The sequence below is a fragment of the Micropterus dolomieu genome, linkage group LG01, assembly GCF_021292245.1.
Source record: "Micropterus dolomieu isolate WLL.071019.BEF.003 ecotype Adirondacks linkage group LG01, ASM2129224v1, whole genome shotgun sequence".
Classification (NCBI taxonomy): domain Eukaryota; kingdom Metazoa; phylum Chordata; class Actinopteri; order Centrarchiformes; family Centrarchidae; genus Micropterus; species Micropterus dolomieu.
This window is the reverse complement of record NC_060150.1, coordinates 35432582-35451246: the sequence shown is the minus strand read 5'-3', so window position 1 is coordinate 35451246 and position 18665 is coordinate 35432582. Positions and strand designations below refer to the sequence as shown.

General features: G+C 41.0%; 2 protein-coding genes across 6 annotated transcripts in view; both read right to left on the bottom strand.

Annotated features, from left to right (window-relative positions):
- arfgef1 (ADP-ribosylation factor guanine nucleotide-exchange factor 1 (brefeldin A-inhibited)) overlaps positions 1-11302 on the bottom strand; it is a 52672-nt gene extending 41370 nt beyond the window's left edge. For 3 of the 5 annotated variants that reach the window (XM_046066899.1, XM_046066890.1, XM_046066908.1), the window contains exon 1: positions 10943-11166. In XM_046066899.1, coding sequence (XP_045922855.1) covers positions 10943-11066 — 124 coding nt within the window. In that variant the 5' untranslated portion in view covers positions 11067-11166. Of the gene's footprint in view, positions 1-10942; positions 11250-11271 lie in introns of those variants that run through there. The other 2 variants (XM_046066924.1, XM_046066915.1) reach the window with 2 other exon arrangements.
- Positions 11303-12192: 890 nt separating this feature from the next.
- cpa6 (carboxypeptidase A6) overlaps positions 12193-18665 on the bottom strand; it is a 22310-nt gene continuing 15837 nt past the window's right edge. Inside the window, exons 9-11 of the mRNA XM_046049344.1 lie at positions 14341-14543; positions 14066-14150; positions 12193-13232 (exon numbers count right to left, since the gene is read on the bottom strand). Coding sequence (XP_045905300.1) covers positions 13018-13232; positions 14066-14150; positions 14341-14543 — 503 coding nt within the window. The 3' untranslated portion in view covers positions 12193-13017. The remainder of the gene's footprint in view (positions 13233-14065; positions 14151-14340; positions 14544-18665) is intronic.

Genomic DNA, 18665 nt, shown 5'->3' with positions numbered 1-18665 from the left:
CATTTAAAGAAGACAACACTACAGTGACAGGGCTGCACACACCTGGGCAAATAAAGCTGTTGGATCAACACTAATTCAATAAGTGGATATTCTGCCAGCAAGATGTTCACACACAGAATCCCTATCAAACATGCACAAATACAGTACACACACACACAGCAAAAATCTCATGAGAGCTCTAACATTTCATCAATTAAGACACAGCAGAGCCTGCACACGGCTGCTCCACTGGCAGGAGGGACAGAGATAAACAGACAGCTCTCTGGAGATGGGCTGCAGGACGACACAAGACCAGCAGCAAGAAAACAGCTCGCTGGGAGGGGACAGCGGGTTTATACATAGAGAGAGGAGAGAAAAGGGAGAGAGCGAGAGGAAGCAGGGACAAGGACGAGGCTGGCTTCCAGAACAAATCAGCTATATAAAACCTGTCTCTCGCCAGCTCCGTGGATTGTGTCCGCGTGCTGTGCGAGTGTATTTGTATGTGTGTGCTCATATTACAAGGCTACTACAGTATGCTAGGTCTCATTAGAACACTGTAGTGAGACATGTTTTGGTTCTTTCTGTGTGTGGCATTTTGCATTTAAAGCCAGAGAAGGACTAGAAGAAGTAGAGAAAGGGAAAAGCATAGGGAAGGAAAAATGGAAAGGATTTCAATACATGCTAATCACTTCCTGCCCACTGGGTGGGTAATAAATCTGCAGTATGATAACAGAAACTCCTTCTAATGGGCTCAACAACAATCTCTACAAACGCACACACACACACACACACACACAGAGGAGAGGTTAGAGGTCATACCCTGACTCAGTTTCCATCACCTGAGTGAGCAGCTGGAGACTGAGAAAGAGCACCCAGCCTCCTGCAGTACCATTTCCATTTCAAAGAGCTTAGAGCCCATCCGCATCTGGCATGGATCCCATGGTTGGCTCTAAACCACTTTGTAGAATTCAATCCAGGGCCCGATAGCTTTCACCTCAGTAAAACATGGTGGTCACGGTGACTGTGTGTCTCCAGATATGGAGGACCACTAACGGTGGTATTCAAGCAGGTAAAGAGAAAGATGGTGTGTGAGTGTGGTGGGACACGATAAGACCGACAAACTGAAGGGACAAGAAAAGGAGGCTCAGATGGAAATAAACTGTGGCCTTATGATGGTGTGAGATGTAAAAAGTTCTCCATTCAGAGTCCAACATTGACCCCACTATCCAGGCTGTGAACATCATTACATCTCCGGTGTATTCATTCATCGAGCAACAGCATTTTGAGAAGTCTGTAGTAAGATAATGTCCATAGGCATAATTATAAAGTCAACGCTGCAGCTTTGCGCCACTAAGACTGTCTAATCTGAGGATGAATCTACGTGTAGGTGTCCACCTCCACCTCCTACTAAACACAGATAAACACAGGGCAGCTGTGACCACCACAGAGAGCCTGAGAAAAATCAGACCCCTGACATTTCTATTGTCCAGGCTGAAACGAAAGGTTGCACAGCAGTAATTACATTTAGAGGGGAAGAAGGAAACAAAGGTTGCCAGAGGTTGTCTGGGCTACCTAATCGTGTGTGCGCTCTGCGAGCATGCCTGTATGTGTGCTTTACATCTGAGTGCATATGTTTCTAACCAAACCCCTCGCTCGCACTTGCATAAGCCTTTGTTTAAATCAATAGTCTCACTGCCATGGCTGAATCAAGGCTCTCATTTTCTAGCCAAAAAGTCACAAAGCACTCGGCCTCCACAAGGCTTTGATTACTCAGCTGTTGGCTTTGTTATTGAATGAATTCATCTTTAATAACTCCGCTGCTGATACATGATTTGGCACTTTTCTGCTCCAACGCTATGAATTGCACTCTCTCTCCTCTGGAATGAGTTTTTTTTTATTGTGCAGGACTCTGCTGCACAAGCTGGAGATTAATAGCGAGCCACTGGAAGATAAATATGTGTGCTGTGGACTGCATCCTCCTCAACTCATTCAGCCAAAGTGCCCTTTCTCATCCAACCTGCCCTCATTTAGGTCCCAGCATGCTTGGCGGCAAGCTATGACGGAGTAAAAACTTCACCAAGCTTTCTCTATATGAGACTTTCGAAACCAGATCACTTTTTCGGCTTGCAGTTAAAGTCAAGCAGTATTTTGAATTCTCATCACTTTTGGTGAAACGAAACTTAAACGACAATGATATTTCAGCTATCGTGCATTCTACTGCATACTTTAAAAGAAGATAATGTAGTTTTTGGACAAATTTGTGGAACCAGCTTTTAAGTTTCAAGCCTCCCTTCGCAGGGGTTTGGGAGCTGCCGCTGCGAGCTGACCCGCTGTTAACCTCCCTTGTGTGCTACGGTCTGGGTCACACTACATAACTTTCAAAGTGGTCAGATCGCTGTGCTGTTCATGCTACACAAATTTCTGTCCTGTAATCGGGAATCTTGAAGTCGTTGTGGTTTTGCAAAAAACATGGGAAAAGTGACACGGGAAACAACAAGAAAGAGAAGAGAATATGGATGATGGGACTGCAGCGATTAGTCGACGTAATCGACGACGTTGATTATAAATAAACGTTGACGTGAAATTTCATTGTGTCATTACAGAGAGGCTGTTTAAGGGAGAGATAGCAATCTTCTTCCTAAGAACATTTCTGGTTGTTCATTTCTAACTGCAATGCACTACAGGAAGGGCTGGGGGCAGTATCGCTTCCACTCTCTGCCATGACTGCACAACTGTAAGACTACTCACAAAGAAGAAACATTAACAACATTCAAGCAGCAGAGAAAGAGGCTGACAGCAGAATGTTTTTTTGTTTTTACAAGTTTCCTACGCTATTTCATCACTAAATGCACTTTTGAGAGGATTTGAGGCGAGAAATCAACTGTGTGAAACTTGAATATTGGCAGTTTTACAAAAGTTGATGGCGAATCCAAAATTTGCTCGAACGTTTTTGGATTTGAGAAGCTCCACAAGCGCCCGCGAGGTTAGCGGTGCCAGCCGGCCGGCCAGTCACGCCCACAGAGCCTGGTCCCAGTTACACAGACCACTGCAGCAGCAACAACAGAGCGACAAAGGAAAGGCCACAACTTTAAGATAGTTTCAATGTTCATGCCTCTGTTGTTACAATCAGAATAATGGTTTAACATTTTAAAGTAAATCATACATCATACAGAACATTCTCTGGTCATAAAGTTAAAACCTACTTGTTAATAAATCAGATCGTGAGCTTATTGTTTTGGGTGATAAAGCCTAGCTGTTATCTTGGAGCAGCCTCTCCATAGTTCTTTGCATTCTTGGTTTTGAGATCTCATGGATGATGCTGGCTAAGAGAACGCTCTTTTAGTTGTATTAGCAAACACGTTAAGTGCAATAGTAAATCACTGAATTATAGCAGTAGCCTACGCTGTCTCGTCTTCTTCCCTATTTTCCGCCTGGCATTTATACCAGGGTTCATTCTGAGTAGTAAACCTTGTTCACTTAATGATAACGATAGCTAGTTAGGCTTTGTGTTGAACATCAATAATTCCCTTGAAAGATGTTTAACTAGTTAAATTGTTTAATTAGGGTTAGGGGGTGACAAAAATAATCGTGACTAGTCGAATAATCGAATAAATAATTTACAGATTAGTCGACTACAAAAGTAATCATTAGTTGCTGCCCTAATTGGCGAAACAATGGATTGGGATACGTGGGCAGCAAGGACCGTCTGAGAGATATCATCCAAGCTGTCTGCTCGTATTGGGGTTCAAAGTAGTCAGGCAGGATCCACGTCTACTGGAGTCAGTCAAAAACAAACCACAAATACACATTATACACTGATTTAGTAGCAAAAATTTATTTTAATTTCAGTTCAACTTTAAGATCCTAAGGTCTTCTGAGAACACTGCCTCCTGACTCACAGGCTTTCCTATTTTTTTTAACTGCCACTTCATCCCTCCATCCTCTTCAGTAGCGGTGATGTATTATTTGCTTTGCACCTACTTTACTTAAATGAATACAGATGATAGATCAATACAAGACAGATAATATTAATAAAAACAAGCAACATGAGATGAAACAGAAACAGAGAGGAAGGGGGAGGGGAGGGTTTCTCTCCACTCGCCTCATCTGTTTGCGCTATAATTAATTTATCACCTGAACTGAAGGAGGCATCAGTGGAAAGAAATAATGTATTATGTATGGAGGTATCAGTGTAAGAAAATAAATAAAAAGTGGAACCCAGACTCTCCCTTCTAAATCGTAAACTATTGTCTCCGTATAGATAAAAGGATTATTTATGCTTTCAGAGCAAGCACAGGCCCTGCCATGTTCACTACCCCACTGCTCATTATTTGAAGACCAGTCAACCTTTAGGGTTTCAACCAGCTTATGTGTCTGCACTTAGTCTGGAGGGGAGGAACGAGACAGAAACCAGGCACGGGGGGCCTCACCCTGTCTCATTTCGCCCTTTCCTTCAGGGCAAATGTAGCAGCACACTTGACTGTGGAACAATTGGTCTCAACACATTTACTGTACTTTTTAAACACCTACAGCACATTCAGACTCTTGTCCTGTTCTATCAGTCTTCATGAAACAACAGACTAGTGCTGAGACAAGAGTTGACGACAACACTGATAAGAAATTAAGACTTTTAAAATGTTTATCAAGCAAAAAGACCAAACTTTAGTTGGATCACGCTTCTCAAATGTAAGAAACCTGCTGATCTCGTGTTTTTATTAACATTTAATTCCTTTGGGTTTTATACTGGTGGTCTGACACAAAAAGGCTAGTTGGAAGACGTCACCTTTGGCTGACAACAGACTAGAAGAGGAGACACGTGCCACAAAGCATGTCTGCTTCTCTTACGTAGTTTCATCTGGCATGCATTAGCTCCACTTCGGAAGAAGGTATAGATGTCTGAAGAATTTGAATTGAACTGCACATACATCTGATCCCAGTTTTAGTCAAACAGTGGAACAGCCTTCGGATAACTCATAGTGCCACGAACATTTACAGCACCCCGACAAACAAAGGTGGCATCAAAATGTGGCTGACGGCTGCCACCTATCCCCTCATTTACACTTTCTCATCCCCAGCAATGCCTGCAAGTTTCATCAGCAGGTAACCTGGTGTGCCTTTGCTGCATGGAAATCAGAATGAAATGGCCTAATTTCAACTTCTGGGTTGATACATTCCTGTCAGGACTATGAAGGATGCTGGTAAAAAGGTTGTCAGGTGCACAAATCACGGAAGCTTTTATTATTCAGTGAGAGTGCTTGCCCCTGACAGCAGCACTCAGCCCCTGCACTTCATATTTTGGGAAGGCTGTGTGGGTCTTTTGGGAGTCATGGTAAAAACCTTAATTAACAAACGGGATTGTTTATAGCCTGGTGCTTATCATGGGTGAGCGTGTGGTGACTATGGTGCAGCTTATCATGGGGGAGCATGTGTTTGCCATCCTTAATGATCAGAAGTACATTTGCCAACTGGCCCATGCAGGCGGTGGCCTTGTGTTTGGTGCAAAAGAACAGCGTGTAAACTCGTGTTGATTTTGTGTGTTTGCAGCTTTTGTTTAAGGTTCATTTAACCTTGGATGGGAAAATGTTTTGCCACAGTTATGCCACAAATTTAGTGCCGTGAGTGGTAGCTATCTAACCATGTGGCTAAATTAAATCTTACAGTAAACCCAATGTATGAGCAGGAAACATTACTAAATAATGAAAAGTTGAAATTGAAGTACACTGTGAATACGGACGTCAATGATTAATTGATCATGGACGAGGGGACTTCTGCTAGCTTTTATATACAGTTGAAAAAGCTTAAGCCTTTAAATATTAAATTATTACTGGTCATATGTGGCAGAGGATAAATTAAGGACACGGCTTAATCTCGGCATCCCTGTTCTGGAGCTTTATTTACAATAATTAATAATAATAATTTGAGGATTAATTAGTGGAGATGAGGACTAATGAATCAATTAAAGGGAAGCAATCACTACCATACATGCATGCCAAGAGTCAGTGGACCAATTCAATACAGCAGCTAGCCAATAGTGGTTTATTAGTCATTACACAGCACAAGGCTGCATAATGAAACTAATTTTGTAGTTCCTTCATGCTACACACACAACATATTAAGTGTAGGCCTATATTAAAATATGCTAACATATAAAATAAAACAGTATATACGGTTATTTAGATAGGCTACACATATACACCCCAAACATTCCACAGTGCATTATTTGAATTTGCATCTGGGGTGAATGTAAACAGCAGCAACAGTCTGACATTTGGGAAACAAATCCACCTTGACTGCGTTTGAGCACCAAGCATCATCGATGTAAGAGTCCAGTTCCTCTCATCTTGCCTAAGTCTTGCGCTCACAGCTTGGAACATGGACTGACTACCAAGTGCTTGATCCGGGATGTTGATGGGGCATGGACCACCCCATGTCGCAAAACAACCAGATTTAATGAATGTTAAATCTCCCCAGACTATTGGGAACACACTACAGGCACTCAAACAGTTATATTTTCAGGCAAGCGAGCTGACAAGCCATTGACAACAGTAACGCTCACTCAAAACACAACTTTCTGGTATAAAGTTAAATAACCCTGCTCTCACATACACCCAAAAGTAAAAGCAGCCGTTTCTAGCAAATAGGCCCAGAGAAGCCAAGTGTACCTTACTTGCCCAGAGTGAAACTTCTGAGGTAAACAAGTTCCTGATGAAGAAAATGGAGCTTTTCTCAGGAGGTGGTGGACCAAACCAAGGACCTCAGGTGGCAATAAACATCCAATGAGATGACCATGTTACTCCTTGTCTGCTTAGAGTTAGCAGGCAAGTGTCCGCACTATACCGTATGGGCCTCTCAATTTAAGATAAATGCACAACGTAAATATCTTCAGTGATTTGTGAGGAGAAAAACAAAAGACACTGAGTATACAACAAAGCTTCAGACATAGATGGGTTTCTCTTTCTGATGGCTGCCTCCAGAATGTGAACAGATGCATCTGCATTTAACAAAAATTGAAGGGAGGCATCAAGAACGCAGCTGCAACATTTTTTTGCAGGTTGCTATGATCACTGCAGCTGAGCCTCCGATCAAACACCCTATGGAGATAGAGATAATAAGCAGTATAGCATGTGCTCAGCAGGACTCAACACCTTAAGTGACTACTAGCCTGGAAACAAGTTCTCACTCCTCTTAGTGTGGCAGCTTGTACAGAGTCCCCTGATTTAGCTTGTTACATTCACAGTATGACTCACTCTCAAGTCAGAGAGGACAGGTTGAATAAATAAAACAATGGGACAATCCACAAAGCCAGTATCATAGGAAGCTAGCAGCGTGTGGCAACAATGACCCAAAGTCTCTTACTTCTGAGAGGTGGTGGACATGTAAAACCTTTGATATTTTGAGTTAACCGTCAGTCTTCCCTTCCCTGTTCCTCTCCATCAGACAGCTCCTCTCAAAGAAGCAGACGGTGTGATCCAGAGATAATACGACCTTGCTCCCCTGCGGTTCAGAGTGTGTGAGAAATTTAGATGGTGTTCTTTTTGGGAAATTGCTGCCGAGTGACTTTCTGATACTCCAAGAGAAAGGTCAGTTTAGGAGCGAGGAGCGACGACTGTCTGGTCAAGGTAGCCTTATGCCGCATTCAGACCAACCGCGAATTTTTGCCTCGCGACACTTTCCTCGCGTGAGTACATTCGCTGCAAGTGTTCACACACAACGCGAGAAGGCGATTTTAAGGCGATAACGTGACTAAACACAACTCGCCTTTACTACAACTGTGTGAACCCAAAGTAAACATTTTGCTGTGATTAAATAGCAATAAACAGATTAAACTGATGCCAAAATACCTACAACATGATGCAGATTTGTTAAACATATGAATCCATGCTTTGTCAGCTATGTCAGCAAGACAGCAGGATAACAACTTCTAAAATGTCTGTTTTCTGAATGGAGTTCGGATCGATCAGGGCTATTCTATGCTAAATTGGTCACAGTAAAGTACAATGATAGCTGGAATAAAGTTACATACACATGTATTCTGAACTCACCACGTAGTTCAACCTCCTCGCTTTCTTTTCTCCCAGCAATGTCCAGTTTTTATATAAATATGAAGTCCTAGTCCGACAGAGCTAATGACGCTAACAACAACACTGGAACCGGATGTGCAAGGAACCTAGCTGCTGAGAAGCTCCAGTGAAGATAAATCAACATTGAAATCCCAAAAACTAAAGTAAAAAGCAGTTAACTACGAGCTCCTCCCACGAGTAAACGGCGTAGTTGTCAGAGCAGAATCCGACTAGGGGGGTTTATTTGTCCAATAGTTGCAGCGCTGCTCCCTGCTTCTCTCCCCCACGTTTAGCAGCTCTCAGCCGGCTAGCAGATTTTCAGTCACCCGCTCTGCCTGGCCCTCTCCACACAACGCACTGAAGCCTCGGTGACTTACGGTCAATCTCAACACTAATAGGCTATCGCGACTCAGCGTCATGAGACTTCTGCGTGACATGCGAATTCCTTCGCGTTGCCTTTGCATCGCCGGCCCCGCCCCCTTCGCATCGCTTCGCGCCACCCGACAGGAAATCGCGGCTCTTCGAGTCTTTGCATTGACTTTGTATGTAAACTCACCGCCCCGACGCTCACTTCGCTTTTGGTCTGAAAGCACCATTAGCCAGACCCTCATACCTCATTCCCATACATTAAATCCCTGCAGCGATTCCCTACCAGGGGCTGCTGCAAATGAAAAAAATAAATGGGCTACAACAATAAAGGGAACGCTCCAAACAATACTTAGTTATGAACAGTGTCAACTTTCAGTGGCACAGGCACTCTCTCTGAGATGTCTCAGCGCCCCAAGAGCTAGAGGGGATTATGTAAGTCACTCAGTATACTAGGTCACCCAGTTGTTTTTGATATGCACTACAACTGTAGTGCTGCTATGCTCATTGCAGAGATTCTCATTTAGGAGATTTTTTTTAGGGTATGACTGAGCCTCAATGTGAAGTCGGCACAGACAAGTAATTATGATAAGATGTTGTACCACAACTTCATTTTTGCACTGTACTATTGAACAGGGTTTTTCCTGAATATTATTCTTTCCTTTTCTGACCTGAGAAGACCCTCAACCGTGACTAATACTGATTTTTGTTACGGAAAATTACACCCTAAAACAGAAGTCGTTGTTAACTGGTGAATTACAATCAGTAACATAGACACAGACTGTAGTAATTATGTAAGAAAATATATGGATCTGCTCCATAAATATTAAATAATGGAACAACTGCTAGGATGCCATATGACAGACATGATGGTTTTACTGGTTTATGGTTATATTCTGACTCACAGTTGGACGACCTACATTTCAATAAAACCCACTGGGTGAGTGACTAATTTACCTACAATGGATGTCAACTGGTGACATCATCTATTAAAGTCTTTCTGCTCTGATTCCCAGGTAAAGACACAACACTGACTCTCCACAAACAACTGGAGCAGCACTACGCAAATTCTTATTTAGAGAGTATTTTCCCTTTGAATGCATGATAGAGAGAGCCTCCCTCTCTCAATGAAGGCTAACCTTTTTCCCAGTTTTTTTCTGTTGCTCTGCAGATAGTCAAGTGGGGGGGAAGAAATATATAATTTGTGTGGGTGGGTTGGTTTTACAAAACATCAGAGCACGCCTAGACAAGGAGGACATTGCAAAACCGTACAACAGCTGAATGAGCTGATAAAAGGAGCAACTGTTGGGGCAGGTAGGATGTGTGGCTGCTGCCCAACATGGACTCATTGTTTCTCAGGTAGTGTCGTATTACTCCCTATATCAGGACAAACCCCAGCTTGTTCCAAGACACAGGCCAGATTCTAAAAAGTCTGGGATGTGAAATAAAAATTATCTTTGGTATTATAAAAAGGTAAATTTATATCTGCTCTGATCCAATTTGAATATTGGTTGTATCTTAATTGCTCTAAATATTGTGTCGAAAAATACACCTGCTAACAAATAGTTTCATAAAGCTAACATATATAAGTTAAGTTAAAACCGGATATTAAATTATGTTGACTTCAAAGTAAAAGCGAGGTCAACGCGACAACAGCTTTGTACTGCTGAGAAAAAACACCCTATAAGAGGAGAAAGTCTGTCATATTAATTAGTTCTTATTTCATATCACTTCGGTATTTTCATATTTTGGGGAAGCTGGTCAGTATCACGTGTAAAATTGTAATTTTATTTTAGCCCTGACCGGAAATAACATCGTATTATTTTCAGACAGTTTGACATTGTTCTAGCATGGAGGCGCTACTGACAGCTGCCACCTTCTGCTTTCACTGTCCTGACTTCACATGTAGTTTTACAACACAGTGATGAAGAGGAGAACCCAGAGTGTTCAATGATTAAACTGGCCTATAAACAAAAGAATGTAATGAAAGACAAATGTCTTCCGACACTCCCTGCACTGAACGGGCACGACTACGTCTCTTGTTTACCAGGAAGAGACACAAACATCTCACCTTTTATGGGATTAAACACATAAAACAAAGCAGTTTAAATAGTTGTAGTTTACACTTGACGAATGTATGAGGTGTAGTTGTGGGCTTGATATTGAAGCCGGATACAGCCGTTAACAACTTTGTTTTCTATCCAGTGGTCGGCCTATTCTCACATCGCTACTAGTTTCGCAGCATCGGTTCGGTGTTGCAAACACCCACCCCTCCTGCACCATTTCCGTGTTTTATACGGAATCATTTCCACGGAGCCCATGCCACGTCAATTAAAAACGAAGGTTTTGCTGAATTGTAAGGCAAGACAATGACACAATATCATCTGCCAGTATTTAATGAATGGAAAATACTCCGTGTCGCCAAACACTGCGACATTGTTGCAGAATAACCGGATAACAAGTGAAAGGGTGCATGACGTGTCTAAATCAATGAGCTCGAGCTTGCTAAAATGTGATGCTAAAACAAGGTAACTTACCAAGTGCCACCTCACAGGCTTTACGCAATTGCGAATGGTGAGCCTTTTTCACCTCCTTGTCGGCCAGGATCTTTTCCAAAGCTCGTGTAAGGAACATGTTTTTCGTCTTTTTGCCCTCAAACATGTCGCACCGGAATTTTGGGCGAGGTGTGCCTGGTCCCAAGGTGGGCTGCAGCCGCCTCGAATGGAGATGTATTCCTCTACAAATGTCAGCCGCAGAGTCCCTAACAGACAAACATAAATAAACACAGAAGGTGGGGTAAATCCCTCAGATTTCCATTAACGACCTGCCTCCTGCGCCATGTTGGAGAGGAAACGACGTCACGTACGTTTGAGGGCGGCCGCAGTGAGGCAGCAGGGAGAGAGAGAGGAGAGGTGTCATGGGTATGGTCTTACAGCTAAGCTTCACGTGTAAGCCTATATGGCTTTATTGAAGTCGCATGCTAAATAACTGGCATTAATGTATGCATATTATGAATTAAACAACCAAGCATGCCAGCTTCAGCGTGTGCAGGATTTCTGAAAACAATCTTAATCTGATTCTCTCCCTCACAAATATTTACTAAAAAGATTTTTCCCACTTGAGAGCCTCTAATTGAATTTTTAATGTCACCCCTAACCGTGCATAAAGGCATATTTTTTCCTTCCATAAAAAATAATAATCTTAAAACATTAATTACTCAGATTTCTTTGTTCTCTGTAGTTAGTCAATACATTAAAACATTTTTCAGTCAGTTTAGGAGTGGTAGTAACAGGCTTCAGTCTGATGTTCTGGAGATGGGCCTACATTTTCTTGATTAGACTTGACTATTAGACGTCCATTTATAACTTTATCCTTGTTACAGCTATCATTGTACCAGTTTATATAGACCTACCATCATTTTGTTTAATACTTCACCTACGACTATGTGAACCTACATGTTTAGTATTGCTACATGGGTTTATGCAGCCTTGAGCAACATTTAGCAACGTCCAGCAGAAAATACATTCCAGGAAATCTGGCAATTTGACAACCCAGATTTGGCAGTTGTGGGCGGCAGAGTTCACTTTAACTTTGGGATGTCTTATGTGTCGGTTCCACCATTTCTGAATCCATAAATAAGAGCAGAGCTGCAGAATCAGACTGGATATAAAGAGTATCACAGAAAAAGAGGAGGATGTTTGAGTAGAGATAGAAAGATGAGGTTAATGTGACAAAATAAACATTTACGGTGTATTGTAACAAGTCAGATATTTATTAGAATCTCACATTAAGCACATAAGCTGTCAAAAGTAAACATTTCTGACTCTGTCATTGATCCATACCTGAGTAATGACACGGTGAGCTTCTGAAGTGACAGGTCATTCTTTCCAAAAAACAAAATCTAACAAAATAACATCTCAATTTAAACCAAACTCAAGACCTGACCATTGTCAGGTGTATATTATGTAACAACCCAAAATGTTGCAGTTATAAAGGCATTAGTACATTAACCTTATAGTTGAAAGTCTAAACTGGCACTTGGTAGGACTAATTTCAAAATAAAAAGCAACCAGAATAAAAATAGAGATGGGTTTATATTCCTTAAAAACAGTTCTTGTGAAAGTTTAACATAACACATTTTGGAAGACATTGAAACCATAGCTGTTTCTTTAAAAAAAGTGCTGCTGTATCATGGCAAGTGCTCACATTACCACCGTTGACTGTTAAAAGCTTATATTATGGAAAAGTCTGCATTATTTATTTTTTGTAAGAGAAGAGCAACACAGAATTAGCATGGGACAAATGATGGGACACATAACGGCCCACTGATCCAGCAGGATGCTCTCTGACACTGTATGTGGGATCTTATTGTATATTAACAGGCTGGTCACTGGTAGTATTCATCGCTCCTAGCACAGAAAACCCACCACCATCAGTTCATATCTTATCAGAATAGGAAAATAAGGTGAACAACTTCAAGAACATGGAAACGCAAATTAAAATCTATGCTCTGCTATTCCTATTCTGCTCTTTGCCTGATAATATCTGGGAGGAATATGAGGTGTTGAGTTAAGTAACTGAGGGTGGAGCTCCGGTGGGATCTGCAGTGCAGTCATATATATGGAAATCTGTCCTTGTCTGTCTCACACTTCTTCAGTAGACCTGACGCAATGGCCTTCACTGCCCTCATAGTCTCAGTGCAGGTCGGGTTGATCAGGGATTCAGGCAGGAGGAAGCCGAAGTATCCTGTATCCCTCAACTCAAATGCAAATGCATACGGGATCCCGTTCCTGTAGGCCCAGTCTATAGAGCTGCCTGAGCTAACATCTGTGAAAAAGTTACACAAACAGAATAAGAAAATCAGAAGAGTCTTTTGTTATGTAATAATTCATAATGTAAATCAGTAACAATGCCAGTGACTGTTTGTATGTTGAAAGTACAGTACTTCAGTACAATTTTGAGATACTTGTACTTTACTAATAATGTACTTTTTACTCCACCAGCTTTAACAACTTCTGTTACTAGTTACTCTTCAGATTAAGATTTTACACACAAAGCGTATATGAACAGTTTATAAAATATGATGCATTGTTACACTTAATAAAAAGTTGTAAATATTAGCTCCACCTTAACCAAGTACAAAATGACATACAACAAGTACAGTTTACATATCAATACATAAATAATGATGATCTGATTATATAATATTGTAGCACTGACAGGATCCCTCTGCAAAATGAGTACTTTGCTAATTCTTCCGTACTTTTACAGAAGAAAATTTCTGAATGCAAGACATTTACTTCTAATCCAGTATTTTTAGAGTGTGCTCTTGCTACCTTTATTTTACTTTATTATTACCGGTATTTAAATACTTCTTCCACCACTGCAGACAACGTGAATCTGAAAGCATTTCATTCCTATTGGTGCCACATCCACATCTCTGCATTTAGCTCCTCTCAAGCAGTACATTAAGACTAAACTGCACTTCTCCCTACTTCCTAAGACAAATAAGCTTCCATTTTCCTTGTCTGCAATTGAAGAAACCACAGATGAGGTTGGAAGGAGAGCACAAAACAACAGGTACGACGTGACAATTCATCAGTTTGGTCCCATTTTCTAAACTTGGAAGATACAATGAAGAGAAAAAGAACAGTACTCACAAAGAGTTGTGGAGGCAGGTCCATATCTGTACCTCACTCCATATGCAGAGTACAGGGCTGTCACTGCATTTTGAGCTGCTAACTCCTGGACAGTGAAAGCACAAGGCGAGGTTATCAGTGATCCTATATATGTCTTCAGAGTAGGATTTAATATCAAGGCGTTCCAGTAACATATAACCATGCATTAGGCCACTGGAAAGTGATGGATAAGAATATTATCCCATATAAAGTGTAATGTGTCGTGTTTATTTATTATCAAGAAAAGGATCTCTTACCACACAGTTGAAGTTGGGGATAGTGGCATACTTGTAGGAATAGGGGTAAAGCAGCATTTGGGCGTAGGCGTGGATGGATATATATGCTTTGACACGTTTCTTGTGCTTGCGCAAGAACTTGGCGACAGCCTTGACTTCAGGTTCGGACTCTGGGTAGGGACCGCAGTAGGTGTCATCACAGGGATGAGAGGAGGCACCCTCATCTGGGGAAGGACAGGGGGGGGGGGGATGCCATTCTCTTAATTACACCAGGATGCATTAAGCTGCAGATTTGGATGCACAAATCAAACATTTGGTCATATTCCATTCAGTTAGGCTATGATCTAGACTCTTTAGATTCTGGACACAATCCAGACACAGTGACCAAGCAGACACAGACTGAAATCACCAAAGTTGCATTATAATGCCAAGGATAACAGAAGCCAAAGACAAGGTTCCAAAATGATTAGCAGGAAACAGCATCTCAAATAAAATAGAACACAATGTAGAACTTGAAGAAAAATGATGATGAAATGAATTACTTCCCAGTTACTTTTCACAGTGTAGTCCCACACATCACAGGCTACATCGATGTTTGCATACAAAGTAGGTCTAGAAATAAGTCATATCTATAAATAGTAAAAGCAATTTGTTGGTCAATATTGTAAATTAGTAAGCATGGATTTCAGTCAGGCTGAATGTTATCTTAGAACTTGCTATGTCCTATTTTATGCAATGATGCAGTAGTACATTACTGAAGTATAAATATGTAACATTTCCATTATCAAGTGTCATCAAGTATAAATCCTCAACCACACATGTACTGCATGGCCACATAAACATAACTACCAAACAACACTGCCAAATATATTACTGTACTCCCTTTTCTCTGCTAGTTTATTATCAAATGCAAAAATAATACAATTTTGCAGACAGCACTTTCCCTTTAAGAAAAGAGTGAAAAGCTTTTAAATGAAGTGCCCAAATAGCCCATTTGTGTGCTAAGATTCCTTTGAGAGTGCAAAACTTGGCTCTTCAATTTCTTTCTGTTTCTCAACTCACACCACATCTCCATATGTCTGTTTGTACTGCAAATTTCTCAACTTTATTCTAAGGGCCCTCCCGTAAGGATGATGACTCAGCTGAACCCTCCAGCCACCTCCCACCAGAGACTAAATGACATTAAACACGGATTGTTTTCACCACAAAAATATTTTATACACAGCTTAAACTAATTAATAGACAAATAATACTCCATCAGACTACAAGGAGTGCCGTGCCAAGTTTGCAGTGTGTGTGTCTCCGTGTACTTGTATGTAAGTGTGAGAAGGAGATTCTGTTGATTTTCCTCAGACCTCAGCTGAAGTTCAGCGTTATCAAACTCACCACACCATTTCACCTTCCAGTTTCTGTTAGCGTCCACTCCTCTGCAGTGGAACTTGTGATTTTTGGACCGCGTTTTCCTCCAGAATCGATCCTGCGGGACAAATAAAGACACTGTCACACACTGTGTGTGTCCGCTGATGGTCAGACTCATTGATTACAGAGCTACCTAACGTCTCCAAAATAATCCATCTGTCACTCACTCAGCTCTGGTTGGTCTATTACTAGGAGTGGGTATGTAGACAGTAGTCAAGGGGCATACTTCAAATAAATAAGTGCAGCATAACAGCAAAATCACATTGTTATTGCTCTGCTATTTTTCAATTACTGTCCAAATTGTGATCCACTTGGACACAAAACATAAAGTATACGGCCTTGAAAATATTCAAAATGAAGTGATGTGTTACCAGTTGTTATTCTGAATACATGTACTTGCACCTGCATTCTACAAAGTATCAGAATACCGTAGAACTGTGTCTAAAAACCAGCTTCCCCTCCACGAAAACAAGCTAAATTCGTACTCATGCGGTTTGAAAAATAAAGTTGTCAACAGCTAGATTTAGTCTGTATTGTATATGTGCAAAGACCTACAGTACCGTGGTCCAGCTGAAATAATATCCATCCACATTGAAGACAGGCATGATGTAGAAGTTGAGCTGGTTAAGCAGTCGTCTCATCACAGAGTCATACTGGTATGAGTTGAGGGCCTTAAATTATGATATAAAACAGTATAATTATAGAGCATACTAAACTGACGACACAGATCTAGATTGTGGTTTAATCATACAACTGCATGTAAATACTGTGCTAGTTTTTCTTCCATTTTTGTGACCAAATCTTTAATGGTTTGACTTTTTTCCCCTTTTGCATTCATTATGGAGAGAGAACACATTAAATCAAGTAGCTGAAATATTGCGTTGACATTTTATTACACATCTATTCAGTAGGGTAGTCATATAAGCATTATAAATATACATACATTTACATTCACATAGTAAGCTAACCTGTTTGGACCAGTCAGCTACTGTAAGCTGACTTGGTAGGTCACATGTAGAGTTATACTTTGTTATGTTTTCATTATTTTGTAACCTTACATATGCTACCACAGGTTTTTAATGCACAGCTGCAGTAGGTTAATACTCACACTATAGATGTGGAGAGCTTGGTACTGGGCTAATACCTGCTCTTTCCTCAGTCTCAGGCCAAGGTTAATATGCATTAAGCCTTAAACAAAGATGGCACCCTGACCTCCAGTGGCTAACCTCAGTTACTACATTTGAGTGGGTTCACATTTTAGGGCACCTGCTTGAGATAAGGGGAGCATCTTTGACTGTTTTCCTGAGTCAAATGTTTTCCATTGTTGTTGTTTTTTCTTCCCTTCATTTATACTGTTTTTGATTTTATGCTGCTATTTGTCTTTTCTCTCACCTATTCACTCACTTCCTATTATTTTTTCCTTCTTTGAAGAATTCCTCTCTGAACTTGTGAGTCTGTATAATGGCCTAAGGTGAACTAGTCATGTATTTTAGTTTGTCTCTTTCAAGCACAAGTTATAACAAAACCATCATACTGGAAGGCAAGCATTTGCAAACACAATGACTGTAGAGCACAACATAACATTGTTTTGTAAGTGGTACAGTCCATTAAACCCTAGACAAGCTAAGCTTTACTACTTTATTTATAGTGGCACACGCGGAAGCAGTTATTTTCTCAACAATTTTCTACAGTTTGACATATTAGTACCTGTCAGTAGAAGTATATAATAAAAGAAGTCCTTAAAATAGGCTATGACTCAGTGCTCTAAATTCATATTCATAGGCTTTCCTTTAATTATCTTAACATTCTGGCAGTCATTGTGTTGCACTATGCTCCCACTCATCTGGCATCTAAGTAATATAAAACAAGCCATCAAAGGTTCTTGCAGTTAAAGTCAGGCTCTGGTCTGGTACCGTCCTCGCTTCAGGGTGTATTAACTAAGACTTTAAGGGCGTGTTGGAACTTGTGCAAACGTCTGGGTTAAGTTCAACATCTGAACAATAAAGGGTATTCTTAAGCATTTTCATAAACGTGCATGGCAAGTGAACAGATGTTCCAGATCCCAGGGACAAAACATCACAGACTGCTTGTGTTGAGATATGTGTTCCTGTTAAGACATGGCTGAAACATGCACTGATGCAAACAATGCACACAGTAGAAGTAGTGTTTTGATATTTACATTTGCAGACTAGAAAAAGAAAAAAAGACTACCTCTTTGACAAACCACTGGCAGAAGGCAGGTCCTATCCACTCTCTGGCATGGACGCCACAGTCGATCCACACAGCTTTCTTCTGATGACGACTTCTCTTTCCTAGCTGACAGGAGACAAGTACCATCAGCTTTAGAGTAGCACTAGTGTGCAGGCACCTGTGTTACTCCGTATGTCATTTTTCATGTGTGCGTCTCGTGCGTTCTCTCCTACTTGAAGCACATAAAGCGGTCTTCCCTCATATGACTTCCCGACGGAGAACATGTCAACCAGGTCAGGGCGGGTTCTGTTCATCTCAAACATCCAGCTCTGGATCTTAAGGACAGAAAAGAATGTAGAAGAGTGAATGTCATTCAAGGATTTGTTTACAACATTTTCAAGAGTTAAACATGGAGGGAAAAAAGGGTTGATATAATTTGCATTTTTATTTTTCAGGCAAATTAAAACATGAAAACCACTCTAACGCTGTGAAGTGTCTGAAGTAGAGTGCGTGTCTCTGTGTGTAAGAGCATAAGGTAGTGGGATAGAGACCTGTGGAATGGAATAATTGGGAGTTTGAGAACAACCTCAGTGACGATATTTGTTCACTTTGTGTGTGCATTAGATTAGAAAACAGAGGAGAGTGAGAAATCGGTAGGTAGATGGTGGGCTTCACATCTACCTCTTCCAGAGAGTGGTAAACCTCGTAGTCATACTGAAACTCTGACCTCCGCTTGC